Genomic DNA, 27,473 nt, shown 5'->3' on the forward strand with positions numbered 1-27,473 from the left:
ATACTATATATCACTATAGTATTTAATTTATGTTTATGTCATTAGGATCAAAGTTTTGATATATCTATCTTGTCTTATATGATAAAAATTAAATATTTAAAATAAGTTTATAATATGTTATATTGGACTTCTATAACAACTTAGGTTAATCATTTTCGTAAAAGCAAAGATGAATATAAAGTAGTTGTTATAGGAGTCCATTGTGCAGCCACGCAGCCGTGAGCCCAAGTTCGGGACGTGACATAATGGTATCAGAGCCGGTCATCGACAAAAAACATCGAGAAATAAGTGCTATGAAAGAAAAAGTGCTACGTGCATGTGAGTCACCTCTTGAACCTGGGAGATAAAGTGTTACATAACCATCTCTAGATTCTCGACGTTGGTGGATCGAGAGGTTAGACAGCGACGAAAACGTCGCGTTCTAAAAGAGGGGTTTGAACTAACTAAAAACATCATTCTCACACCACTCTAACCCTACTCTAGACCAGCTCCTAATACTCGAAAATTATGCTAAGAAACTCTTGAAATTCTTCAAGTGAATGGCTTCAGTTTATAAGCAAGCCTTTCTTTCTATCCATGTTGGATATCTTCCGATCACAGGTTCGACAATAAAGGTGGTGATGTGTTGGTTAAATAAACATGATGATAATGATACTTTCCTATGCATGCATGCTGTGAGGGCAACTCCAACGCTGCGCCAAAATGGTGTAAAACACCATTTTGGCGCAGCTTTCAATGCTCCAACGGGGCAGCGCTATTTCACCAAAATAGCGCTGCCCCTCTCCTCCTGCGCCAAATTTGGCGCAGGGGTCATTTTTTTTTAATTTTTTTTATTATAAATAATTGTATTAAAAATTGTAAATATTATAAAATAATAGTATAATATTTATTTTATTAATTAGATATTTAATGCTAAAAATTTTAAAAAATATATTTGTTAATATTTAAAAACTAATTTGATTTAATGATTTTTAAATATTATTATTTGTGTTCATTATGTATTACGAAATGCTTTAATTGATCATTTGTGGGAGGAATATAGTTGTTCAGATGTTTGAATTTGGATTCAAATTAAGTTTTAAAAATAAATTATCTGTATTAAAATTATGTCAATTTTAATAATGAAGCATTTGTATTAATTCGTTTTATAAATATTAGAGTTAATATATATCAGAATCAAATAAATAAATTTAAATATAAATAAAAATAAAATTATATTTATAACACTAATATTAACATTAATTATAATTATATTGTTAAATTTATAAATAAATAGTAAACAAAAAGAATATTCTAGGAATATACTTTTTAGTGTAAGATTTGAAGTAAATGGGTTGGAGATGAATGTTATATTTGGTGCAGAAACTGCACTATTTTAGGGCAGAAACTGCACCAAAATAGATTTATGGGTGGGAGATGGCCTGAATCTGTATATATTAATTAAGGAATTATTAACACTATAAAAAATAATTAAATATTGCATAAACCTAATTATGAGGTATTACAAAAATAAAATACTATTATATAGCACGAATCATATGCAAACGAAAGGAGACTGGTACCCGTTAAAAACCCCATACAGTCCCAGAAAAAGTACCCAAAACTTCTGAATAGTTTGTCCATTGAAATATACTTTTCCTGCTCCCTAAGAGAGATAATTCGTTTTGCTTAAAAGACAACAAACAAAAGAAAAAAATGGAATCCACTCAACATATTTTGTATGATTACAACGAGGGACCAAGAAATTGGTAGATTTAGCCTGCGGAAAAAAGAAAGAGAGAAAGAAAGAAAGAAATTCATCATAAAGTAAGTTTCAAGATACTTGAGAATGGTACATGATCACAATTTCGAATCTACCCGCTAACAAAGCACGATAATGGAACATGACACGCATGAACTAAAATAGAAACAAATCAAGAAGTTCATTAATCTGAAGTCAGCTTTCTCTTCTCCTTCCCGTTTTTATCTTTCGCCTTCTCGATTTTTACTGTATGTCTCCCCCCCTTCTCCGTTTTCACACTACCACTGCTGTTGTACTTGCTGACAGATTCCTCTTGAGCACTGCACATTTGAGACTTCAATCGGAACCCAAACTTCTTCGAGACGTTCCCCCAGGCGCTGGATTCTTTCCCCCGACCTAGTTTCTCGATTTCTTGCCGCATGTTAGAGCACTCCTTTTCGAGCTCTGAAACTCTCATCCTCATGCTATCCATGCCTACTTTCAAGACCTGGTTTTCACGGACAGCGTTGGCCCACCCTCCATCATTTTGACCCATCAACCCGCTTCTTAATTGTCTCGACCCGTCAAGATTTTCCGAGACGAGGAAGCAGCCTGCTATTGAAGTCCTCAGTTGCAGCTGCTCAAAGAAGAGGACTTGGACTATTATTCTCAGAGGAAGCCTTTCGTTCTGAGCCGCATGGGTGCAAGCTTCCAATGACAGTTTCTGGCAGTCCATAAGCCGGCAGAGTTGCTCTCTGTCTGATTCTGCTAGCCATGGATGCGACTGGTTGCAGGAAAACAAATAAAAAATAAATAAACTTTCACGAAGTGCTTCAAGACGCATGTATCTCATAAAACTGAGTCTGTTGGAAAAATTACCTTGAGATAAATATCTATGGCACGATAAAGACCGTCATCCAAGGGACGTGCGTATTCAGGAACAGCAGCCATTAAAGACTGAAACTTCGGGAGTTTCAGATTAACGTCTGGTGCAACCTCCGCAAGGTACCCATCAATCAGTTTGGCAACCATCGTGATCGGTGTCAGAGATGGTGATCCCATTAAGTGACCATCATCAGAACCTGGAGATGCACCACCGAGTACCTGATCCACAGCCATGAAATGCTCTAGAATCCGATACACGCAATCCACATCATACAGGGTTTCCATGGAGTACGAAAAATTCGGCATCAATAGATCCTCTAGAGTCGCTTGATCGAGCTGGACACCTATCCTTTTCTCCAAATTCGATGTGCAAGAGGGGTTTACTCGAAGAATCTTGGCTGTTTTAAGTAAACCAAATAGAAATTTGGTTGGGACCAGACCCTTCTGCATCGGGAGTAAATGGTCAATCTCTTCGAGAAGCAGCTTTTGATCCTCTTCAGGTAATGAGACCACCGATCCCACTGGTGCAAGCCGGTTGCTGGACTCACTGGCACCCTGGCGCCGGTTTAGTCCTGGCAGGTACTTTCTTGCATAAGAATTAAGAGAACCGGCGATAATTTCCTGTTTTACTCCCCGAGATTCCAACGCCGATATTAACCTTTTGTAAAGAGGTAAGCTTAGAGATGATGCATCCTCATACCACCAATCTGAATTCGAATTTCTTGGCCTAGCGCCGGTGCTTATCCCATTCCATAAAACACTTCCTCCTGGACTTTGCATCGGGCCACCATGCTCCATCACAGGCCACCCAAACAAATTTGGGTCGGTACATGCCTTTGCAGCTAAACAATCAATGCATCTTTTAGGGATTTGGAGTTCCTCAGCATAAGAGAGAATATCATCACAGGTTTGGAGTGCTTTCAAAGAGTCCTTCCAGTTACGTAGAACCACTTGATTGAGAAATATTTCAGTCTGAGAAATGAGGTTTCCCTCCCCGTATTCTTCAGTCATTTCAAGATGTTCGGCAGCACACCGAAGGTATACCACATTAGCAGCAGTAAGTTCGAGTTTAACCCCGTAGCAAAATTTAGCTACAAGTTCAAAAGATTTTGTCCCTCCAGGAACATCAGGAAGCTTAATGATAGATACTCCTCCTCCTTCAGACGCCTCTGCAATTAGTCTTTCCATAACCCCACTTCTTGAGAGCAACGGAAACTACGGAACGTAAATTTGACTTCAGTAAATGAAAACAAAATCATGTTGAGATTTCTTTTGGAGATATAACGAGCAAAACAATTTATTCAAGTGGGACTCAAGTACACGGGGAATCAAAAAAAATTAATCAGTATTTCTTTTAGATGTCTTCTCAGAACATTATTAACATATTCTCGAAACAAATACTGCTATGTTGAATAAGTCACAACTACCTACCACATTAAGATCTGATACGTGCACATTAAACCTGAATCGGTAAATTATAACATTAAGATAATGAGAGGCAGTAAACATCATCCATGAAAAGCAAAATAATACCTTGTGAAGATGAAAGGACATTTCCCCAACTTCTACGACTATATCACTGGGGAGACCGGTCGTGCAGAACCTGTAGTTAGAAGAAGAAAATAAGCACACTCAAGAGACAAATCACTACTGCATTTAACAGTCAACTCCAGTAACTTCACTGACATAAACCGATAAATAACAGCGAAACAAACACCTTCAATTTCAAATCATTCTGTTAGAATGCTAAAAGAAGAATCGATTAGTTTTCAGTTTGTGACTGGATTTTCAACTTTTTAGTCCAAATCCATTCTAAACATTTGTATAGTTTTCAAATCCATGAATATCAAATCCTTCAGCTTTAATTTTAACTTTTTTTAACAAAAAAATAAAAAAGTAATCAAATTCCCGATCACAGGAGTCACTTCAAATTTATTCATCTGAATCAAATCTTTCAATGAACACACCATTAGATATTGATCTTCTCAGGATGAAGCAAAATCAGAAACCAACATCGGAGCAAGGATCACGGTTTCATGAACTCAAACCAAGAGCAATATAAAACAACGGGACAATCATACTTGAAAATTATCAGCAAAATCAACCAAACAAAAGGATAGTAAGTAGTTCCCAAAATAAGAATTCCAATAATAGCTAAAAGGTTCATGTTGAAGGGTAGATGAACGAACCAGGCTTGGCCTTGCTTCTGAAATGCATCAGTTTTAGATCCCAATTTCATGCACGCCATCTCCTAAAAATGCACTCCAGATGAAAATGCTTCAGTTTCTGAACCTTTTCCTGAGGATCAACAATGCTCTTCCTCCGACCCAATATTTCTTCAACCAAAGCAATGGCACTTCAATTTTTTTGAGCAGCAACAAATCTTAAACCAACACAAAATTTCTCCTCTTCAATACTTACAAAAGCGGTTTACAAAAACCTAAACTAAAAGCAAAACTTAAAAAGTATTGATGAGCAAGAAACACCGAAGAAAACTATGATCTTGCGGAAGCCCACTTACAAAGACGCCAGCTTTATGCTATTAATGCGGCAAGCTGCTCCACAAGCAAACCCCAATAGAGTAATTTCTATTCATTTCTCTGTCCCCAAAGAAAAAACCAATCGCCAGCTAACCCAAAATCTCACTCCAGAGCGAAACGTATTCAAGAAATTATAAAATTTTCGAATCAGACGACAAGTTTAGGTCAACCCCTCCAAAAAAATAAAACCACCCAGTTGTTCTGACACAAACTACTGCCTTCTTTAAACCCAAGAAGATTCCAATTTTCAGCCCTTCGTGCCACATGAGCCTCCGGAACCCTCGCTCCCATTAAAGAATAACTAGAGTAGAAATTAAGGGAAACCCGCATAAATTTCTTAATATTATATTGCACGACAGAGCTTGGGAAATCATAATTAATGGCTGCTCTGAAACACAAACAACTCCTTCATAAAAGTGGGACCTTTCTTTCGAAACGTACTCATTGCTTAGAGATTCTAAATTAAAAGCCAAAACCCATTTGGGATTTTATAGTTAGTGATGGTGAAATGATGGATTATATATCAATAATCAAATGAAATTACCGAAAATGCAAATCTTGAAACCTCTCTCATTTATTTATTTTTTGATTAGGTCATCTCCGGTTTTTGAAAGCAACTGATATCTGCTCATCCAGCCAGACCATGTGGACGCATTGCTTTCTTTAATGCTTTAATTCTTTCTTTATTAAAGATAATTTATAGCAAGGTGTGTGGGTAGTGGATCCTAAGCAGATGGGAATGTGGAAAAATTGACAATGCCAAAGGATGACATGATAATATAATATAATTTATTCAAATTTGTGAAAAAAAAAACTATAGTTTTCATAGTTAGTTTGCATCAAAATCTAACGTTTAGAATTAAATTTCTATTTTGATTAAAAAAATATGACAAAAATTATATCAAAAAAACGTTGTGACAAAAAATATAACCAAATTTGATAAAAGAATAGATCTCTTGTTAGACGGGTAACCCTACCGATATTCACAATAAAAAGTAAAACTCTTAGCATAAAAAGTAATATTTTTTCATGAATGACCCAAATAAACGACCTGTCACGACTCGAGCCCGGGCCTGCGGCTGCGTGACTGCACAATGAGCCCCTATAGCAACTACTTCGTATTCGTCCCTATAGCAACTACTTCGTATTCGTCCTCGCTTTACGAAAATGATTAACCCAAGTTGCTATAGAAATCCATTGTAAGCCATTATAAACTCATTTTAAATCTTGATTTTTTTCGATGTGTGACAAGGGTATCACAATCACCCCTCCTTCAGAACGCGACGTCCTCGTCGCGACCTGACTCCTCGATCCACCAGCACCGAGAATCTAGAGGTGGCTCCTACAGGTTCAAGAGGTGGCTCCCGTCATGTAGCACTTTGCCCCGCAGGTTCAAGAGGTGGCTCTCATGCACGTAGCACTTTGCCCCGCATAGCACTTATTTCCCGGTGTTCCATGCCAGTGACCGGCTCTGATACCATTCTGTCACGCCTCGAGCCCGGGCCCGCGGCTGCGTGACTGCACAATGAGCCCCTATAGCAACTACTTCGTATTCGTCCTCGCTTTACGAAAATGATTAACCCAAGTTGCTATAGAAGTCCATTGTAAATCATTATAAACTCATTTTAAATCTTGATTTTTTTCGATGTGGGACAAGGGTATCACACGACCAGTGAGAATGTCTCACACGAGTTTTTATCTTGATAAAAATAGGGATAAGAATGAGTTTTCCTCACTTAAAACTCGATTGATTCAACCTCGTGTCAAACATTAAAAACGATTTTATTTCTAACAAAAAAATCCCAAAATTATATCCAAATAATAACAATCGAATGATAATTTAACAACAAAATGATGAAAATATAGTGAATTATAGCTAAGAATAATACATTTTTTATTTAATATAAAATAAAATTTTCCAAAACGAGGCCATTAAAATCCGTTATCCACCTCAATTTGGGTTATTAATCGGGTTTAGACCCGCTCAAGTGGAGTCGGGCTTAAACCCAACTAATGGAAATCTATGCTTTTATACTTAAAAAAAATGCTAATTTAGCGTGTAATAATGACTTTTCTCCTACAATTTCTGGGTCAGAATGATGGCTATGGTCACTTATTATGAATATATAATATAAAATATTATATCATGGATGGTTGAATATCATCATTACGTATGAATGCACATGAGGAGTTTGAATAAATTTCAGTTATTATTTAATTATTTTGGCGAGAAATTTAAAATTTTCACCCCAAAAAATTAATTAATGAATAGACAGAAACTATTTAAAAAACCGAAAATAATGTAGGAAAATGAATGTGGGCTGCTTGGCTTCCACATCCAAGCGCCTCGATACTAGCGTGCATTGATTAGAGCTTATCACGAGTCGCGACCGGCCCTTACACGCAATGATTCTTGTATTTATTTTAGTTACTCTGTACACGCGATATGTGTATGTACCGTCTTTTCTAATATTATCGATGGACTAGAGTAAAATTTGACAAACTATTAAGAGATTAAATTGATATTTAAATTGTTGAAATAAAAAAAATAAAAATAAAATGTGTGTTGAAATATAAAAAAAAAAGTATAATAATTAGTATCATACAATGATAGAGTTGGAAGAAAAATTTGATGTCTTTTTTGGATAGTTATTATCATATCCTCGACTTTAATAAAATAGAATAGATATTATCAACTTAGACACACACGTTAGATATTTGAAATATTATTTAATCAATTTATTTATAGAATCAATATTGGACATTTTGATATAAATCATATATATTATTGTGTTCATATATATTATTGTGTATGATAAAAATCTATTTTTTTATTAAATTTAATTTGAATAAAAAAATGTAATAATATTATAGTAGAAAAAAAAAATGTTTGCAAGTGTTTTCTTGTCCGTCCTCCTTGGGTCGGAAAATGACAGTGGCTCGGTGTCAAGTTCATGACTTGGTCAATCTCTCCACCAAATTATCGCTCAAATTTCTCATGTCTTAATGGGTAATAATCTATGCCAAACAAATTATTTTTTAGGACCAACATAAATATATAAATTTTTTGTGTAATATATAAATTAATTAAATATGTTATTGCGTGGCGTTTTCGAGCTAGCCTTCGACATTTTTTTTATTGGCTTTATATGTATTATCTTAAAAATAACATGAAATTTTTTCACAAGACGATTGTTAGCAAAATCTATTCGACTTTACCTAGGTTGTAATCCAATTATGGTAAAGAGCACACGTGTAGAATTAGATTTTTAGAACAAATTTTAATTTCCATACCTAAAAAAATACCAACCGAGATCAATGGTTGCAAAGGAAGGGTAAGTAAGTAGGTGAAACGAATTTCTTTTATCTATTTTTGTTTTTGGTCCATTGGTAGTCTCAGCTTTTCGAACTCGTATAAATAAATTAATATTTATATAGATAAATAACCTTATTTTAAAGGAAATAAATTTCTGGAAGATCGGAGGTTACAGCATATTTTCTCCTCTGTTGCACCTCGAAACTTGTCTTGCTCACATGTGAAATTCCTAACAACATCAGCGAGTCATGTTCATGATCTTCAATCAGATTGCGAATACAGTTTCTAACTCATATAATTGAAGGTCATGTAACATAAGATGGATTCACAAACTGTATTTCTAACGACATGCGAGACCGTATTACACAAATTTTTGTCTGGATTCACCACCATACATAACTCCGACTGAAGATATCAGAAATCAAAGAACATGTTGTGGAATTTGATATCATTAGATAATGATATACCTGTGATATGAGTTAGAAATTGACGAAAATTTTATTGAATTTTTTATATTATTAATATGGCGATATACCTTTGGCGTGAGTTTATTGCGATCAAGTCCAAAAAATGATTTATCCAAAGATGTTATTTGATAAGAAGATATGCAAGATCATAGAGAAAAATGGACATACATACATACATACATACATACATACATACATACAATTGACTGCTTGATACCTGACCAGAATCGAGAACAAGAACTTGAGCACTGTGTATAATAGTGTTGAGACGATGAGCAATAGTGAGCATCGTGCGGGATTTAAATTCTTCTCGAATGGTTTTTTGTATGAGGGCATCGGTCCTGACATCAACAGCAGCAGTTGCTTCACCAAGAACAAGGATCTGCGACCTCCCTCCGAAGTAAAGCTTGAGCAAGACTTAACAATTGCCTCTGGTCAACACTAAAGTTCTCACCTCCTTCCAAAATCTTGACACAGATCAATTGGGGGTATTTGTTTAGCAAAACAAAATATAAAATGAAACGCCTTGGCCAGAAAATATTTACTTCTAACTTTTTATGCTGAAGATGCGAACCAAATTTTGGCAGTAAGCTTATCCTACCATGATCTCTTCGCCAAGATACCAATTAGCAATTTTTTTTAATCAGAAACAAAACACTGAAGTTGCACAAAATGCAGTTTGAGCTTCAGCAAGTTTGCTAGTCAAACTAGGGAAATAGAAACAGAATTCACTGATGATTCCATTAGTTCATAGCAGCATATAAGTTCAAGTTTTGGCTTGAACTGCAACACCTATAAAACTTGTTTTTTTTTTTTTTAAATCTCAGCATCAAACCAATAGCACTCCTCCTAACGACATCCTATAAGTGAGCCAGCTCCAGTGCCACCCAGAGGTCTGAATCATTATGCTCACTGAAAGGATCGAGGTCGAACCGTACAGTACCTACATGAACAAGAGTAGACCAAAATCACAAGGAGATATAAATGATGGTATCAGATCAAGTGTCAAGGAGAAACATAAAAAGCTTATCAATGAAATGTACCAAAGAAAAGAACAGGAGATTGTGGTATGATAGTATGATACTGAGAACTTCACGTAATCTCTTATTCCAAATTTAGAAATGTCAAAATTATATATCAAGATCCTTCCCCTTTCAAGTTCCACAATTCGAAAAAATGCATTGAGCATGCTTGATTTTCCTGCACCGGTTCTTCCAACAATTCCAACCTTCTGGCACGCAGAGATGGTGAAGGACAAACCCGCAGGGCCATAGGAAGTCCAAGCCTGTATTTCAAGAAATCATCTTCAAACTTCATCAAACCAGATTCAGGCCATCCCAGGTGGCGGAAGATTCCTCTGAATGATATCTGGTGCCTCTGATGGCAAGTCTATATATGTACCCACACGGTCAAAACTATTTTCCGCTTTGCTTGCTAGTCTCAGAACATTACTCAACAAAGTTGTGATATTTAAAGAATAACTGAGTAGTAGACCCATTGTGGATGCAAATGCCACCTGATTTTCAGTTCTGCTATTTTGCATAACAGCAAAGGTAGCGGTTAACCAGATCATAACACCTCCAAGTGTTTCAAGCCTTGTTGTAAGCCAACGGTTAAAACTGATGTTAAGCAGAGTGAGTGAACCTTATATTGTTGTCAATAGTTTTCCAGTTAATAATTGCCATTCTATCATATGCTTTGTGTGCACGAATTGAAGATACTCCATACCCAAACTGTGCATATACTGGAGATCTGGTGATAGCGTCCAACCGATTTACTTCCCTCTGTGGTTGATTATTGTCCATTAAGATATGTAATATCAAAACATTGTAACAGTTCATGGGGTATCATATAATGTGAATATAGTTAGTTGATTGAGTAGATCTGTTGTGAGACGGTGTCACTAATCTTTATCCGTGAGACGATCAACTATACCGATATTTACAATAAAAAGTATAAAAAGTAATATTTTTCATGTATGAGTCGGATAAGATATATGTCTCAGATAACATGACATGTGAGACCGTCTCACACAAATTTTTACCTAATTAATTATACTTGTATAATTTGAAATATTCAGGCAATAGTGGATTTAAAATCAGCACTGAATTATCTGATATATAGTTTAGATAAGATTAAAAAAAAGTTATATTTTGAATTGGGAGAAGGGTTTTGGTGTTAAACCTACAAATTCGTCTCAAATTTGAGATCTTGATTTCAGACACAAAAATAATATATCGAACCCTGCGACAAAATTAAACATTAAAAGTACCACTTTAATGGTCAACATGATTTGCAATAAATTGATAGAGATGAATAAATGATCTAAAACCTTGCTATTATGTCACGTAAAAAAAAAAGTTGTGTTGATATAACATAAAGGAGGGTAAAGAAAAAAGCAAGTGCTACTGAGACAGATCGATACAAGACTAAGACGGCGTACACCAACCTTCTGTGAACTAGAGACCTTTTGGGCGTTACACTTAGGGGAAAATTTACTTTCTTCATTTTGAACAATCGGACAGTAAAAGTTGTTACGCAAAACTAAATCCAAGATTTTATCGAGCAATTACTAACTTGAACGTCGGACTGTTTTCGCTTAACATTCCTAACGTCACTTGATTTGTGATTCAGGTAACAACCAACTAAATAAGTTCTTTAGACTATCGAGTATCAGTCGATCACTCGGATCTCAACGGACTAGTCAGATCTTCTGTATCGGGTGACATGGACAAGATGGAAGGAAAAAAAAAAAAGAACAAAAACGTAAATTTGTTGATTAGAGAACAAAAGACAAGAACATAAAACGTACTTTACAATGCCACATGATTCTTAAACTAGCAAGAAAGCAAGGAATGTTTCACCAAAAAAGACTTGCAAACAATTTTCCTAATTACACCATCCACTTGGATAATTTGTTACCTAAATAAATTTCCTCAAAAGTAACACCAATTACACTTCCATTCACTCACTTGCCCATTAAGACCATCTCTTATTAAATATTAAAACGTAAAGAAGAATTACTTCAATCTTCCACCAATAACTTTCTGCTTCATACCTCGTGGAATTTGCCTTTGATTGTACAGATCTGCCAAAAATTAAACTTCAAATGTTATATAAATTTATTCGATAGATCCACTGCCACTTGCTAGATTTTTATACTCAACTCACCCTGAAGTCCCAAAAAGACATTTATCATAACCTACAAGGAATTTCAACCATTAGTCCAAAGGATATGACTGACATTCATGAGATCTGTCTCATATTTTTAGTGTTTTTACACAATAAAAAAATTCATTTTTAACTTTATTTAATGGGTTTTTTTATAGGATAAAAAAATTATTAGAATTAATTGATGTGTTTAATGAAAATAATCCCAAAAACGAAAGTTTGACTATATACTGTATAAAGGCGAACCAGAAGCTGGCTTACTAGGATTGTCTTGAGTCAAAGTAGCAGTCCCACCAAAAAAGCAAGCAATATCAGAGTTTCCATTTTGTTGGTAGTAGCTGTTGAAGGCATAGGACGCATGCGAAAGCAGCGAGTTCGGGTTGAAGCACGGCCCGCCGGCTTGGATCGGTCCGCAGTCCGCTTTGCCGAGCCCGCACGCCCAATCCAGCGCGACCTGCAGATTTATAGCCGACACGCCGGCTCGGGCCACACACCACGTCGTGCCGCCGAGGAATGTCGTATTCCCCTCCGGCGGAGATAGAGTTGTAACCGGAACAGCGGCTTCTGCCTTTTCTTGTACCACCACTGCCTCCACCGTGAAAACTGATCAAAGTAACAGATTTATAACTTATAAAAACACCAACTTTGACGAAAAGATTTCTTCAGCAAATATATTATGGGGAAACACCAAACATATAACCAGCAGTCAGTCACACAGCGACCAAGAAATCAAACACGCATGACGGCATGAGGAACAAAAGTATTAGCTTTTATCGTCGTGGAAACACATTAAATCACCGTAATGTGATCTATCTGGAATCTATGATCAAGAAACAAAGTAAACATCTGAAACAAAAGAGTAAGATTACTCAGAAAACACTGAACAAATTTGAGAAGAACCCAAATCTTTTTCGCCATAGTATAACCAAGTGAAAGATATTTAGTCCTTCACCATTCTTTTTTTTACGTAATAAAAAAGCTGGCAAACACGAAGACGCGGTTATCTGGCCGGGCCACTCTGTAGTCTGTAGTGTGTTTGTGTAGTAGAGAGAGATGGGGAGGTAGAGTGAGTGAGACTGATCGTAAATTGTAATGACGCTCCATATTTAATGGAGAATCAGGCGTTTCTTCGACGGGAGATCGGCCTTCAGTCCCGCCGTCGATTTTTTTTTTGTGTTCGGTCTTTGGATATTTTTTTTAGTACAACATGAAATATATCATATTTCTACCTGAAGTGTATCATATTTTGTATGACATAGTACCACAATTTTGTGGGTAGGAAATAAACTCAAAAAAATGTTTTGATTTGGGATTTTTCACCAACCTTCCCTTTTTTCGACCTTAATTTTCTTTTTTGAAATTGTGTTCGAATGCAATTAATCAAGCTTTTCTAATCTAAATAATAGACCTTGGAGAGTGGATGACCTATATTAAGATAAAAATTTGAGTGAGACGGTCTCACGGTCATATTTGTGAGACGGATCTCTTATTTGGGTCATCTACGAAAAAATATTATTTTTCAGGCTAAAAGTATTACTTTTTATTGTGAATATGGGTAGAGTTGACCTGTCTCACATGAACTCACTCATTAATTAATATATTGCCGGATTTAGTACACTTTTAATTGCGTCAAATATTCCTGTTCATTCTTAAACTATTAACCTCGCAAGTAAAAATATATATTGAGTATTGATCACAAACTTGAAACACTAACTTAAAGATAGGTTGAACTCTGACTTAGTACAAGGGCATCAAACTCAAAAAAGAATAACGGAGTGTATTGATTCTAGATTTTTAATGATTTTTATGTAGTTTAAAAGTCTATGTGTATTCAATCTGGACGTTTATATACTATATAAAATTTTAGTAGTATTCAATGCACATTTTTTATAGTTTTAAAAAGTCGTGTTACATTCATATTTGACTTTTAAAAACTCTACAAAAGTTTATAGTAATTCAAATATCATTAAAATTTTAAATTAAATATAAGAATTAAATTTTAAGATACCACTAAAAAATGTCTTTGTATCAACCTAAAGGTTTATATGTAAATTTAATGGAGAAATCTTTCAAACTTACATACTTATTTTTATTTTTACTAAAAATAATATCAATACAAACACTAAATTTTCATTCTTTTCTCCTCCATATGTTTTTTTTCTTTTATTTGGATTTTTTTAAAAATATTTTTTTATTGTTAGCAATACTTTAAAATCAAAATTATCAACATCCTCCGTTTTATTTTTTAGTTCCAATCATAAAACATTAAGAAAATTTTAATTTTTTATTAATTATTTGATAACATTTGACATTTAATTATTTTCTATAATTTTTATCGATCTATATCTTAATTTTGATTATAACTCAAAATTCTTACATATATGATTGTCAATAAAAGATTTTATTATATGTGTGTATGTAATTGATACATAATTTTAAAATTTTAGCAACACATAAATAAGAATAACTATAATAAATTAAATTTTTATAAAGTCACATTAATTGTAAATATTTTAACATATTTATTATTTATTTTCAGACACAAATAATTGTATTGTTTTTTATTTCTTGTTTGACATATTATCAAAAAAAATTATTTTTTTTGCACAAAAGTTTATTTGAATGAATGAAATTATTTTAAGTTTAATTATTTTTAATATTGAAAATTATTTTTATTTATTTTCAGAAAATATTAATTAATTAAATAAACATGTTTTGAATAATTGAAGTTTAATTGCAAAAAAATTAGTACTGATTTATTTATTATCTTTGGTAAAATAAATAAATAAGTAAAAAATATTATATTGAGATATAAAAATATTCGAAATAAATAAAAGGTATTCACGTTTAACTATAATTAAAAAATTTAAACAAAACCATAATCATAAATTAAAAAATCAATATGATTCTGTAAAAAAGTTTATAAATATCAATAAAATTCAAGCAAAATAAATTTAAGATATTCAATAAAAATCTATTTACTACACAAAAATATGTTATTTAAAAAAATCAACAAATGAATTCAACGAATATATCCCTATCCCTGTGAGTATGTGGTCTCTGGACCAAGCAAGTAGTTGGCCATGACCATGGTTAGAGTAAAAAAAATAGGATATGCCGAAAAATAAATCAAAATTATGCAGAGACATATATTTGGATTAATGTGTTTGAAACCAAGAGTTTTTAATATACAATAGAGTAGGTCTTTTGTGAGACGGCCCCACAAATCTTTATCTGTGAGCCGGGTCAACTCTACCGATATTCGCAATAAAAAGTAATACTCTTAGCATAAAAAACAATATTTTTTCGTAGATGACCTAAATAAGAGATCTGTCTCACAAAATACGATCCGTGAGACCGTCTCACACAAATTTTTGCTTAGTCAGAAATTTGTATTTATAGATACCTAAATTATAGGTGTCTAATGCACCTAGCAATGGAATAAAACTAAATAACTAACGAAAATTTAGGATAAACGATTGATGAGACAGTCTTACACAAATTTTTGGTTTTGTGAGAGAACAAAAGATATATCTCACAAAATACGACTGATGAGACATATCATAAGACGAGAGATTATGGTTTTGTGAGACATATCAATTCAAATAGTTAGTCAAAACCAAAATCTCTCGTCCAAATGCAACCAAAAGAATGAGAAACCAATAGCAGTAAATCGCTCGTAAGTACGTAATTGGACTTGAATAGTATAATGAATTGGCCATTGCTAACTTATTGGGTCAAGTAGACGATAGAAACCAGTAGTCATAATACATAATTGGACTTAAAATTGTTTAAAAGTCCAATTTCGAAATGCAACTTGGAAGAATGATTTGGAGATCTAATCTTTCTTTTATCCAAAATTCTTGATCTCTGGAAAACTAGCTTATATCTTCCAATATAATTTGCTTGGTGATACTCACGAGAAATTCAGGTTCCGATCCACGCAAGCGTCACTAATTCAGACACGGGCTTCAAAATTACCCTGTGCCTGAAATCACAAATAAGACCGTTAGGAGGGAGCCAGGAGGGTGTCCTGGCGTAGCCCCTCCGACGCTCAAGTCAGAGACTGAGGATATATGGGGGAGCAGCTAAGGGCGCTGCTGAAAACAATATAGTGAATTCTATATCATACGCTCAAACCTGATATTTATAGGAAGATACCTGAGCCCTTGATGGGCTTGTCTTCTATTTGGGCTAGAAATGAGCCAAGGCCCATCCATGGGGTATCACTTGGAAACCAAACTATCATAATGCCTGAAGATAGAAAAATAATTATTAATGACTTTTTAACGAATTGAAATCAAATTATGAGTGAGTCTCATGTGAGACCGTCTCACGGATTCTAATCTGTGAGACGGGTCAGCCCTATTCATATTAATAATAAAAATAACTCTTAGCATAAAAAATAATACCTTTTCGTGGATGACCCAAATAAGAGATCCGTCTCACAGATACGATCTGTGAGACCGTATTACGCAAGTTTTTGTCATAAATTATTAGTGTAAGTTGTAACTTACTATTTAGATGTTTTTTTAAAAAAAAAGAAAAAGAAGAAGAAAACATTTAGGATAGCTTCCTATCCGGGGTATTTTATTTTTTACTGGAGTAAATATTTTTTTAAATAAAAATAACTTCATTTAGTGTATTTGTTCAATATATAATCGTTTTAGCATGAAACTTTGTGACGTTCTCGTTCCCGTCGTTCCGCAACCGCGACGGTGAACCATGGTTGCCATCATCAATTCTGATCGTAACAAAACGTCATTGGATAGTGGATCAAGATTTCATTTGGTGAAGGGCCCGATTTCAAAGTGTTGTAATTTATCAAACAAAGTCGTTGGAATGAGTTCTGAAAATAAATTCGAATTAAATGTTAAGTTTTTTTTTTTTTGGTAAAGAAAATTTATTTGTTAAGTTGATATTGTAATAAGCGCAATTTTATACCACTACCTATCGGATTATTCCACCCAACCCCAAACATTAAATTCAACTATCCTAAATGAATCACATGTGTTTTTCACGTTCCCTAATATATTACATCACGTGAAAAAATAATGCTCTTATTTTTTTAGTAATTTGGTCAAATGTTAGAGCATTACTTTGTACTTAGATACAGCCTAATATATTGAGGCATTTTTGAGGGGGGAATTGTTAAGATTGGAACTTGGATCTAACTCAACGGCATTTTGAGGGGGGGAAATTGTTAAGATTGGAACTTGGACCTAATTCAACCCCAAAAGTTAGCTCAAGGGGTGAGGATCCACCCAATTATGGGCAGAACGGGTGGTCTAATTATAGCCAGTCCAACACATAACGGTGGAGGATCCACCCAATTATGTTCAGCCTAATTATAGGTAGTCCAATACATAACGGTGGAACCCGGGTTTTGATACCATGTTAAGATTGAAACTTGGACCTAACTCAACCCTAAAAGCTAGCTCAAAGGGTGAGGATTGTCCAAGCCCATATATACAACTCTCAGGTTAATTATTCAACCGACCTAAGACATTTAACAAAAAAATATCATCTTCAAATAACAACATATACGATAGTTGTCGAATAAACCATTTATCTCGTTCCATCTAGGAATTATGTAAATCAGTATCTATGATTGTCGGAAAATTAATTGACTTTTATTTTTTAAATTTGAGAGTATACGTAGCATTAGTGCATCAATCATCCTTGTGAAAATTCTAAAAGACATAAAACTCTTTAAAAAAATATATTAATAGAATAATACAACCTTCATATTTTTTTTTTAAAATCAAATACATTATACCCCTATGTCGTAAAAATTCGAGCACATTTACCCTCTATGGTAAATGGTTTTATGAATAACTTTTAAAACACAAATTGGAACATTATATTAATTTTACATAAGATGTTTTTTTTTTTGTTTTTTTTTTATTTTATGTAGGGGTGTAAACGGCAATTAGCCTTGTATAAATAATAAACAATATATTTGTGTGCGTGTCTGTGTGTGTTAGGAGACTAATTTTATGAGTTCAGAGATTTTTTTGAATATTTGAAATAGTTCGGGATAGATATAGGGAAATTATCTTCATTCTCTAAGGGCATCTCCAACCGTCCTCCATAATGGAGGATTCCTCCATTATGGAGGACGAAATCTTCTCCAACCGTACTCTATTTGTTTCCTCCATTTTAGAGTATGCAATAGTGATCCTCTATTTATGGAGTATCACTGTTCATATAGAGGATTGAAAAGGAGTGTGAAATAATTACTGAAATGCCATCGTAACAATTGCAAAATAGCCTTTTTGTATTTTTATGTATTTGTTTTGCTCTATTTTATATTATTATATTTCAAATTATTTAATTTATTAATTTTAATGTTAAATAATTTTTATACTTAGTTAATTTATTTTACTTGTTTTATTATTTTCATGAATTAATTATAAGTTTATTGTTTATAATAATCATGAAATGGAAATAATAAACAAGATAATGATCACAAAAATTAATAACATAATTTATTAGATTATAATCATGTTTTATTGTATTATGTTTATCGAATTAATTAAGTTCGGTTATATAATACATTATGTAATTATATAATTATATGTGTGTTTTTTTAAAATAATAATCATGTTTTATTGTATTATGTTTATCGAATTAATTAAGTTCGGTTATATAATACATTATGTAATTATATAATTATATGGGTGTGTTTTTGAAAATGAAAAAAAGTTAGAGTATTTTGTAATATATTTAGAGGATATGGGTTGGAGAAGGTTTTTAAAAATAGAGATCACGGATCTCTATTTTAGAGGATAGAGGATGAAAAATAGAGGATATGGGTTGGAGATGGCCTAATCCGTCACAATGATAATAAAAAAAATAATAGCAATAATAAATTCAGAGATCCATAGTACCTTGCCTGCCATCATCTCATTAATATGGGGATTAAGGGGTGTCAGATCTGACTCGACATGGCAAAACGACCTGATTCGACCCTAAAAAATCAAGTTCGGGTTGAAGATTTTCAAATTCGGTTGAGATTTGTTGGGCCCGATATCTGACTCAAAAAAATAACCGGGTTCGAGTTGGATTCGGCCAACCCGGGTTGACTCGAAAAGAAAAATTTTTTTTGGAAAAATATATAATTAATAAATATTGTTATGTTTGAAAAAAATTTTTTATCTATTTATATCATAATATCATAATTTATTATTTATTTTGCATATTTTTTATTTTTTAAATAATTTTTTATTTGATTTAGTAAATATATTTTTAATTTTTATAATTAAACTTTTAAATTTAAATCATATATGTGAGATTTTGTTATTATGTGTTTAAATTAAAATATAATTATTATTTAGTTATTTTAATTTTTTTAAATAAAATCAAATCGAGTGGATCGGGTTTGAGTTTGGGTTGGGAGTTTTCGTTTGGATTAAACAACTTTTTAATACTATCATGCATCAACTCAAACCGACTCACTCGAATTAAAACCCTCAACGAGAACATTGATGAGGATTTGATATCTGCGTGTTTTTTTAACCCGAAAAAAGCGAGTATGAAAATGAAAATACGAGTAAGAAAACTCGCCATCACCCTGCTCCATGATCATGCCTAACAAGAAGAGAATAATCACGTACCCATAAAGGCCCAGAAAATAGAAGTGAAACAAGGGAAGAATTAGACATGTCTTTTAAGAAGCCACGTGGAGAATATTGATTGGTTTAAGTGGGCCGGGTCATGCTGAGTTAGTGTGGGTCTGTGCCCGACACTGGATAAAAGTGAGAATGTGGGCCTGCCGGGTTGGCAGGTGGTCACATGGACATCCCATGTGTTGTCCAATTTCTCCCTTTCTTCACCATTCGTTTCATATTTTATTTATTCAAATTACAATTTTAATTAATTGAAATTCGAATATAATAAGTGTTCTAATTTATATAAATATTTCTAATTTATCTTGAAAGTCTAAAATTCTTTATTACATTAACTAAATGCACTATGCTGTCTCAAAAAAAAAAGAAAAAAAAAGAAAGATAAATGCACCATGTGCTCTTAAATATATATATATATATATATATATATATATATATATATATATATATATATATATATATATATATTAAAAAAAATATTGGTCTTAAAAGTTAATTGTCCGGTCAATTTGTGTGATCTTATTCTCGCAAATTTGATGTAATTAAGAATTCCTAATCCCATGAATCCGTGATTTTATGATTGACAATTAAGAACACTGTCTCTAGAATCTGAGTATGCTTAGTCAAAATCAATCCCAGAAAATGAATGATTGGATTACAATATTAATCTGTGTTCATGTTATTAACGAACTTCGTCCAACTTCTGGTCCAATAATAGTTAACTGTCAATCACAAGACAATGATCTTGGGTATCACACATTGCATGTAACATAAGAATTTACTTTCATCTTTTGCGTTGTTCGTCACAAGATATTGTTCTTTTGTTAGATACAGACAACAAATATTTAACGAATTTTTATATGCTCATATTATTTCACACAATTAGAACTTAAGAAAATCGATGAAGCTTTATTATATGACAGTTGGATTGAAGATATTCAGGATGAGTTAAACCAGTTTGACATGAACAAAGTTTTGTACTTGATACTAAGACAATCTCATTAGACGGTAATTGGAACCTGTTAGATTGGTTGCACAAATTTTCAGAAAAGAATAAGTAATTGATTATGATGAGACCTTCACTCCAATGGCCAGATTAGAGTATGTTCGAATTTTTCTTGTTTATCCTACTTATAATAACTAAGGGTCCGTTTGGTTGAAGGATAGGATAAACTAATGATTAGTACGTAAATGATAAAGAAAATGATTGTGGTAGGATTGTAATATATGGTGTAAAATAATATTAAGTTTGGTACGATTTTTAAGTGAAGGATAATTTTGAATTTTTTGATGAAGATACGAAATTGCCCTTCCCCTTTGCCCCCGGAATATTAGCGACGGCTTCTTAAAACCCGTCGCTAATAGCGACGGTTTTTGAGAAACCGTCGCCGATCTTGTGAAACCGTCTCTAATTTGACATTTAGCGACGGTTTATTAGTGCACGAAACCGTCGCCGATCTTGAGAAACCGTCGCCGCTTAGAAACCGTCGCCGATCTTTTTTCAGAAACCGTCGCCGATCTATTTTCAGAAACCGTCGCTAATTTCAGTCCACTCGGATAAAACTAATCCAGCCTGAAAGCATGGATACATTTGCCAAGTCCAACAGTAAAAATTGTCCAACAATTAGTCAATCTCAAATTTATTAATTGGACCAAACAAAAGACTATCTAACAATCCACCCATAATCCCACCTACCAAACTGGGCCTTAAAGTATTTCATATGGATTGCGTGAGGAAATATAAACCTCCAGGTTTTATTAATAATATTTTAATTGTTCATGCGTTTAAATTAAACAAAGTCTTGTATAGATTAAAACAAGTGCCACATACCTAGTATGACACTCGTTCACAATTCTTACTTGATCATGATTTTATAATAGACTTAGTGGATAAGACCATAGCCAGCTTTATTAAAAATTATTATACTTTGTTAGTTCATAATTACGTTTATGAAATTATATTTGAATATACTAACTCAAAGATCTGAGAGAAATTTTTAAAACTGATGCATGATAAGTTTTAGTAAGCATGATGAGCGAACTGAATTTCTTTATTGGACTACAAGCTAAGCGGTTGGATATTAAAATTTTGTCAGTAAGACAAAATACACCAAAAAACTATTTAAAAAGTTTGGAATGAAGTCATGTTCAGCACTGTCAATCTCTCAGCAATAGCAACCTCAATGAGATGATCAGTTAAACTTGATAAATATGAAAAGAGGATATCAGTTGAAATAACATTGTATTGATGTTTGATAGGTTTACTATTGTATTTAACCGCTAGTAAACACGTATCTAGTGGCCGCAGTGGAAGTATAACAAGGTATTTGATGTGTTTAGCAGAGATTGGATAGGCGTTTCGTGTCTGGACAAAAAATATATCTGGACCACATATGGAGATGATATTTATTTAATGGGATCTTTAAGAGATATATTGGACATTGATAAACAAATTTTATGATTTTTCATATATTTATATGAAAGAACCATTGGCAAAAATAAATTGATCAATAGTCGGTGGTGAACAAATGATTCTACTATTATTTTGATCGTCCCCCGTAGTTGAATTTGATTTTATTGGTGTGATATGTCGCTAAGAAGTTTGCTCATTCTACTCTTTTTTTTTTTGTGTGTGATAATATTAGTTATATAAAATTACTTTTTATATAAGATTTTATAGCTAGTCAGTTAATTATTCATAAATATATAATTAATAAACTAAAATTTTATTCTTAAATCAATTTATTCAAGGAGAATTTGAAAAAAAAAAAATTGTCTATTCATGTTTTTCCTCCTCAAAAAATTCAAATATTCGCGGTTGATTCATTATATTGCCAATGTGACATCAAAGTTTATTCACAATTTCACTTTTCATAATGAGTGGGTTTCATGTGAGACCGTCTCACGGATCATAATCTGTGACACGGGTCAACCCTACCCATATTCACAATAGAAAGTAATACTCTTAGCATAAAAAGTAATATTTTTTAATGGGTGACCCAAATAAGAGATCTGTCTCACAAATATGACCCGTGAGACCGTCTCACACAAGTTTTTGTATTTCATGATATTTTTTAGTTGACTTTGTGATGTGCTTGTTACTTGTTAGTAATTTTCGTACATCTCTATATCTTTTTCCGGATTTTTTCTCCAACGCGTCTATAATTTATATAAGTAAAATCATAATGTATACCTAGGAAGAAATGATTGAAATAAAATTATGGGAAAACAAAGAGGGCATTTGACGTTAAAGGTTGCTCTGGTTTTATTCAAACTTACCACATGATGCCGATTCCTGTTGTCCCCGCGGCGCATCTTCTCCTTTTGTGTTGCTAGAAGATATTTGTGGACTACTTCTTCTTTGCAAATAATTTAATAATAACTAGCAGTTAGACCCTCGTACCATATTATATAATAATTGAATGTGATGGTAACGAGAATTATTACAATAATATATAATCTTTTTTTTTTGGTTAAAATAGATTCTTTTTAATGTAATAATCGAGAAAAATAAATATTGTATCCAATTGAAATGGTTGGATCAGTTTGAGGGTTTTTTGTTATTTGATTAATTTTATGAAATGAGATTGATTTTCGATTATATTCTCGGTAAATAAAAAAATGATAAAAGAGTAATATTTTTGGGTAACCTATGGTTGAGCCTATATATGCATGCATCCATTGGGTAGGAACTAGAAATATGACATTGGGAACCATTAATTTTGGGCAAAAGGCTACTTGATTTTAGCAAGATTTCCAACATCTTTCCTAATCCACTAGCCACTCCCAACATTTCTTGATATTTCCTGAAAGAACAATAAAAGTACTTTGGAAATTCTTCACACCACCGAGTACTTTTTTTTCCCTAAAAGTTAAATAAATTTGTCCTCTAATTGTGTCATTCTTGAAAACTACGGATGCTTAGCTGAGAGTTGAGATCTTTGAAATCAACCATTACTATATAAGATCATCTTATAAATCAATTTATATTAGCCTGAGAAACTAGTAATACTTCTTATTATCCATTGATACTCACGGAGAATTTAGGGTCCGCTTCCAGTAAGTGTCACTAGTCCAGACGCAGGTTTTAAAATTATCCCGAGCTTGAATCACAAATAAGATCGTTAGAAGGGGGCCAGAGGGTGTCCTGACGTAGCCCCTCCGACGCTCAGGTCAGTGTCTGAGGATATGAATGAAAATCAGCTAAGGGTGTTGCTGAAAACAATATAGTGAATCAATTAACTGAACACTCAAACCTGATATTTATAAGAAAATACATGAATCCTTGCTTAGCTTGTCGTCCCTTTAGGTTAGGGATGAGCCAGGGATAGTGGGTCCATCCATGAATTATCACCAATCGGGTTTGTCTTTTCTTTGGAATAGAGATGAGCCAGAATTGTGAACTCATCCATTAAGTATCACCTGTCTATAAATTAACTTTTACGTTGGATGTATTTAAGACAGACATAAGGAATTTACCAAACATGAAAGAAAAGGTATATTTGGAAGGATAATCTACTTATTCTTTAATCATTTGTTGGACTTAATTATGATATAATTACTACATTTCTCGACTCCCAACGGCACATCAAAGTCAAGAAACTCCAATCTCAACAAAATATAATAATTGAAAATTTATTTGTTGGGAGATTCATTCCACAATAATGTGAAAGCAATTAAAATACTATGATCGCATAAATTACGTTTACTTTTTCTATACAAATTGTCTTTTCAACATAAACATAGTAAGTACACAATACTATATATTAAAAAATTATATTAAAATCACTTCAGTATACTATGTTGTCATCTCCTCCATCCAATCAAGAATCAGAACATGTCAAACGGCGCCGTTTGTCGATGCACCGTCGTCGTTTTGTTCTGTCTCTGGATTCCCGCTGCTCCAGGTGGCGTCATCGTTCGAATCAGCGCGAAATTCAACCCTTTGAAAAAGGGGTGGGTTTTCACATCAGCAGCTCCTCTCCTTGACCCGAGTCGTCTATTCGGATCCTTGTTGAGCAACCCGGATATCAGGTCCCGCGCGTGGCGTTCAACTGTGCTGCATGGGGCGTCGTGGTTGAACGTTAAAGGCTTTCTCGTGATGTTACGCAGCGTAGCTTCGTTGGTTGCGCCTGCAAACGGGGTTCTTCCGTAGATCATCTCGTAAATGAAGATACCGAGGGCCCACCAGTCGACGGCGTTGCCATGGGGCCTACCGGAAGCCACCTCCGGCGATACGTATTCATGGGTCCCCACGAATGAGCAAGACCGGGCCGCCACGGGTTCCGCCACGAAAAGGCGGTTGGCCGACAGAGTTTGGATTTTCTTGGAGCGGAAAAAATGGTTAGAAATGCAGGTGAATGGGGTCAGTAAACGGGGGCTGCGTGACTTTTTCGGAGACGAGAGTAAGTCAGGTGAAAATTTCGGAGATTCGACGGCAGGGACGGCGGCGGAGCAAAGGGAGAGATCAAAGTCGGTGAGCATAATATGGCCGTCGGATCTGACTAACACGTTCTCCGGCTTCAAATCTCTGTAGATTATTCCCAACATGTGGAGGTACTCTAGAGCTACCAGAACCTCAGCTGCATAAAACCTGGAAAAAAGATTAATTTTTTTTTCTGATTCCTTGCTAGAGAAGAATAAAGAGACAGAACCCAATGTGGCAAACTCAAATTTCAGGTTTCAAACGGTGACCCAACAAGAAAAACACAGAATAGGAAAATATTCATCAATGTCAATTTGAGGATATAATTGATGGCTTTTTACTCAAAAAATTGAATTTTTAAATCCCTTTTTCCTATCTTTGTCCTGATCACATGTTTAGAAAAAGAACACTAATAATGAAAGGTGCCATATATATGAAATGAGAAAACTAAATTAATTATAATGGCAAGTCTGAGTGTTACTAATTAATGGATCCCTTCAAAAGTTTCAACCTTTTTTTATCTTTAAATAATTAATCAAGAACCACACGAAATATCAGAAAATGCAGGATAAATTACCGGGCTGAGCTGAGGGAGAAGCGTTTCTGCGGCTGCTTATGTCTAAGAGAATGTAAATCGCCGCCGCAACAGTACTCCATGACAACGCAAGAAAAATGCGAAGCTTCGAATTCTGCGTAAAGAGAAGGCAAAAACGGGTGATCCAGAAGCCTCAAGATTTTCCTCTCAGTCTCCGCTCTTTGTATCTTCTTCTTCAAGGCCAGCATGTCATTATCCACCACTTTCATAGCGAAAAGCCGCCCCTCATCCGCGGTGCCACGGAGGCTGCAGAGATAAACTCTACCGATATCCCCGCTTCCTATCTGTCTCACCAAGCTAAAGTCACGGAAGCTTAGGTTGGCCTTCAATCGAATGGCTTGAAACGAAGAGTCCGACGAGCGGTGCGGCTTCATCGCCGCCTGCTGCTCCGGAGAGCTACTCGGGAGCTCGAACGACAGCCGGCTAAAGCTCGTGCAGTGGCTTACAGTGGTTTCACTGCTCATCGAGCTCTTGCAGGAGCAAATCACCCCCTGATCACAATTCAACTCCTCGAAATTCCTGCGTGGGTACTCGTCTATCATTTTGAGGACTGGTTCGCGTACAATGCGCCGAATTTCTCAGATACAGTGGACTTTACGCTTTTTGGCAATCTTTTTGTTATCCTCTGCGTGGAAGAATCAGATACGAAGAATGGAAAATAAGAATTTTTCGTGACGAACGAACAGTGTACAAAAGATAACAGGAATCGGCAAAGTCGAGAACCCTATAATGATCTGAGGCTAAGAGATAATAGAAAATGGAAATTTTCAAAAGTTGATAGATTGGCAGAAGATAAAGAGAGCTACGTAGCTTCTTAAACGAATTGAAATCGACATGAGATTAGGGTTTCAGCATATCCGAAGAGAAACAAGGAATGAATATTATGGTTTCTGCTAAGCTTGTGTGTGCTTTTTTGGCTTCAGAGAAAAAATTGGTTGTTGGGGGCTATTTAAGCCATGGATTGGGTAAATTTATCGATCAAGATAAATTAATTTAATAACGAGTTTCTTATTTTATGCCAACTAAAAATTATTTATTTTTTGGAATAGATTTTTTGTGAGACGGTTTCACGAATTTTATCTGTGAGACTGGTCAACCATATCGATATTCACAATAAAAAATAATACTCTTAGCATAAAAAGTAATACTTTTTCATGAATGACACAAATAAGAGATCCGTCTCATATATACTTTTATATTATATTATTAAGTGTGAGATTATTATAGTAACTAACTTATAGGACACCGAAATATTTAATCTCATAATCATCTTTGTTATCTTGCTAAAAACTTGCTCAAGTCATTCTATATTTTATATAAGAAAAAATTAAACAAAACTTCCATGTTAAATCGAACCACACTTTGAAATTGAAAATAATTTCGTTTTAATTGTTTAGTATTATTTGATCAAATTAAGAATAATAATAATAACACATGTAACGCGTCGTGCATCTTTTGCTAGTATTTATCATATTTCAAGCTATTTTATATTTGATCTGAAAATCGATTCCAAATAAAGGAATAGTGCCTTATATATATTACGAAGACACAACACATTAATTTGTTCATTGCAAATATACAAATGATAATATATTAGTTCCACCCATTCAGTGATGTCTTCGGGGATGCTGAAGGTGCTAGTGCTGACGTATGTCCAGGCACGTGCGGGATCGAAGGTGCTCTAATGTCTTGACACGTGCCAAAGCGGAAAGTGTGTTGCTTT

General features: G+C 34.0%; 3 protein-coding genes and 1 pseudogene across 5 annotated transcripts; all 4 read right to left on the bottom strand.

Annotated features, from left to right (window-relative positions):
• Positions 1–1,689: 1,689 nt before the first annotated feature.
• On the bottom strand, positions 1,690–5,676 carry LOC140838679 (BTB/POZ domain-containing protein At1g30440-like). 2 transcript variants are annotated; one of them, XM_073205156.1, is made up of 5 exons: positions 5,127–5,676; positions 4,795–4,988; positions 4,139–4,208; positions 2,600–3,820; positions 1,690–2,504 (listed from the first exon to the last, which is right to left on the bottom strand). In XM_073205156.1, exons 2-5 carry the CDS (start codon positions 4,851–4,853, stop codon positions 1,926–1,928), a joined length of 1,929 nt encoding a protein of 642 aa, XP_073061257.1. In that variant the 5' UTR covers positions 4,854–4,988; positions 5,127–5,676; the 3' UTR covers positions 1,690–1,925. The 2 variants fall into 2 exon arrangements, with proteins under 2 accessions (XP_073061257.1, XP_073061256.1); XM_073205155.1 differs by having other exon boundaries at positions 4,795–5,676.
• A 3,448-nt stretch (positions 5,677–9,124) lies between these two features.
• LOC140838924 (ABC transporter C family member 12-like) lies at positions 9,125–10,733 on the bottom strand (annotated as a pseudogene).
• A 568-nt stretch (positions 10,734–11,301) lies between these two features.
• Positions 11,302–13,176, bottom strand: LOC140837728 (major pollen allergen Ole e 10-like). 2 transcript variants are annotated; one of them, XM_073203841.1, is made up of 4 exons: positions 12,969–13,176; positions 12,361–12,702; positions 12,100–12,130; positions 11,304–12,016 (listed from the first exon to the last, which is right to left on the bottom strand). In XM_073203841.1, the coding sequence occupies exons 1-4, from the start codon at positions 13,015–13,017 to the stop codon at positions 11,908–11,910; spliced, it is 531 nt and encodes a 176-aa protein (XP_073059942.1). In that variant the 5' UTR covers positions 13,018–13,176; the 3' UTR covers positions 11,304–11,907. The 2 variants fall into 2 exon arrangements, with proteins under 2 accessions (XP_073059943.1, XP_073059942.1); XM_073203842.1 differs by lacking the exon at positions 12,100–12,130 and having other exon boundaries at positions 11,302–12,016.
• An 11,189-nt stretch (positions 13,177–24,365) lies between these two features.
• Positions 24,366–26,686, bottom strand: LOC140838680 (protein kinase PINOID-like). The gene is made up of 2 exons (XM_073205157.1): positions 25,733–26,686; positions 24,366–25,323 (listed from the first exon to the last, which is right to left on the bottom strand). The coding sequence occupies exons 1-2, from the start codon at positions 26,290–26,292 to the stop codon at positions 24,561–24,563; spliced, it is 1,323 nt and encodes a 440-aa protein (XP_073061258.1). The 5' UTR covers positions 26,293–26,686; the 3' UTR covers positions 24,366–24,560.
• Between the last annotated feature and the right edge of the window lie 787 nt (positions 26,687–27,473).

Source organism: Primulina eburnea, chromosome 8 (assembly GCF_022965805.1).
Source record: "Primulina eburnea isolate SZY01 chromosome 8, ASM2296580v1, whole genome shotgun sequence".
NCBI lineage: Eukaryota > Viridiplantae > Streptophyta > Magnoliopsida > Lamiales > Gesneriaceae > Primulina > Primulina eburnea.

Excerpts from the sequence above, each read along its gene's own strand:
- LOC140837728 (XM_073203841.1), bottom strand. The coding sequence starts at position 13,017 with ATGGCGAAAAAGATTTGGGTTCTTCTCAAATTTGTTCAGTGTTTTCTG. Across the intron at positions 12,703-12,968 it reads ATTTGTTCAGTGTTTTCTGA|TTTTCACGGTGGAGGCAGTG; the intron begins GTAATCTTACTC and ends TACTTTGATCAG. Across the intron at positions 12,131-12,360 it reads TTTGACTCAAGACAATCCTA|GTTATGATAAATGTCTTTTT; the intron begins GTAAGCCAGCTT and ends AATTCCTTGTAG.
- LOC140838680 (XM_073205157.1), bottom strand. The coding sequence starts at position 26,292 with ATGATAGACGAGTACCCACGCAGGAATTTCGAGGAGTTGAATTGTGAT. Across the intron at positions 25,324-25,732 it reads TTCTCCCTCAGCTCAGCCCG|GTTTTATGCAGCTGAGGTTC; the intron begins GTAATTTATCCT and ends TCTTTTTTCCAG.
- LOC140838679 (XM_073205156.1), bottom strand. The coding sequence starts at position 4,853 with ATGGCGTGCATGAAATTGGGATCTAAAACTGATGCATTTCAGAAGCAA. Across the intron at positions 4,209-4,794 it reads CAGAAGCAAGGCCAAGCCTG|GTTCTGCACGACCGGTCTCC; the intron begins GTTCGTTCATCT and ends TTCTAACTACAG. Across the intron at positions 2,505-2,599 it reads CCATAGATATTTATCTCAAG|TCGCATCCATGGCTAGCAGA; the intron begins GTAATTTTTCCA and ends TCCTGCAACCAG.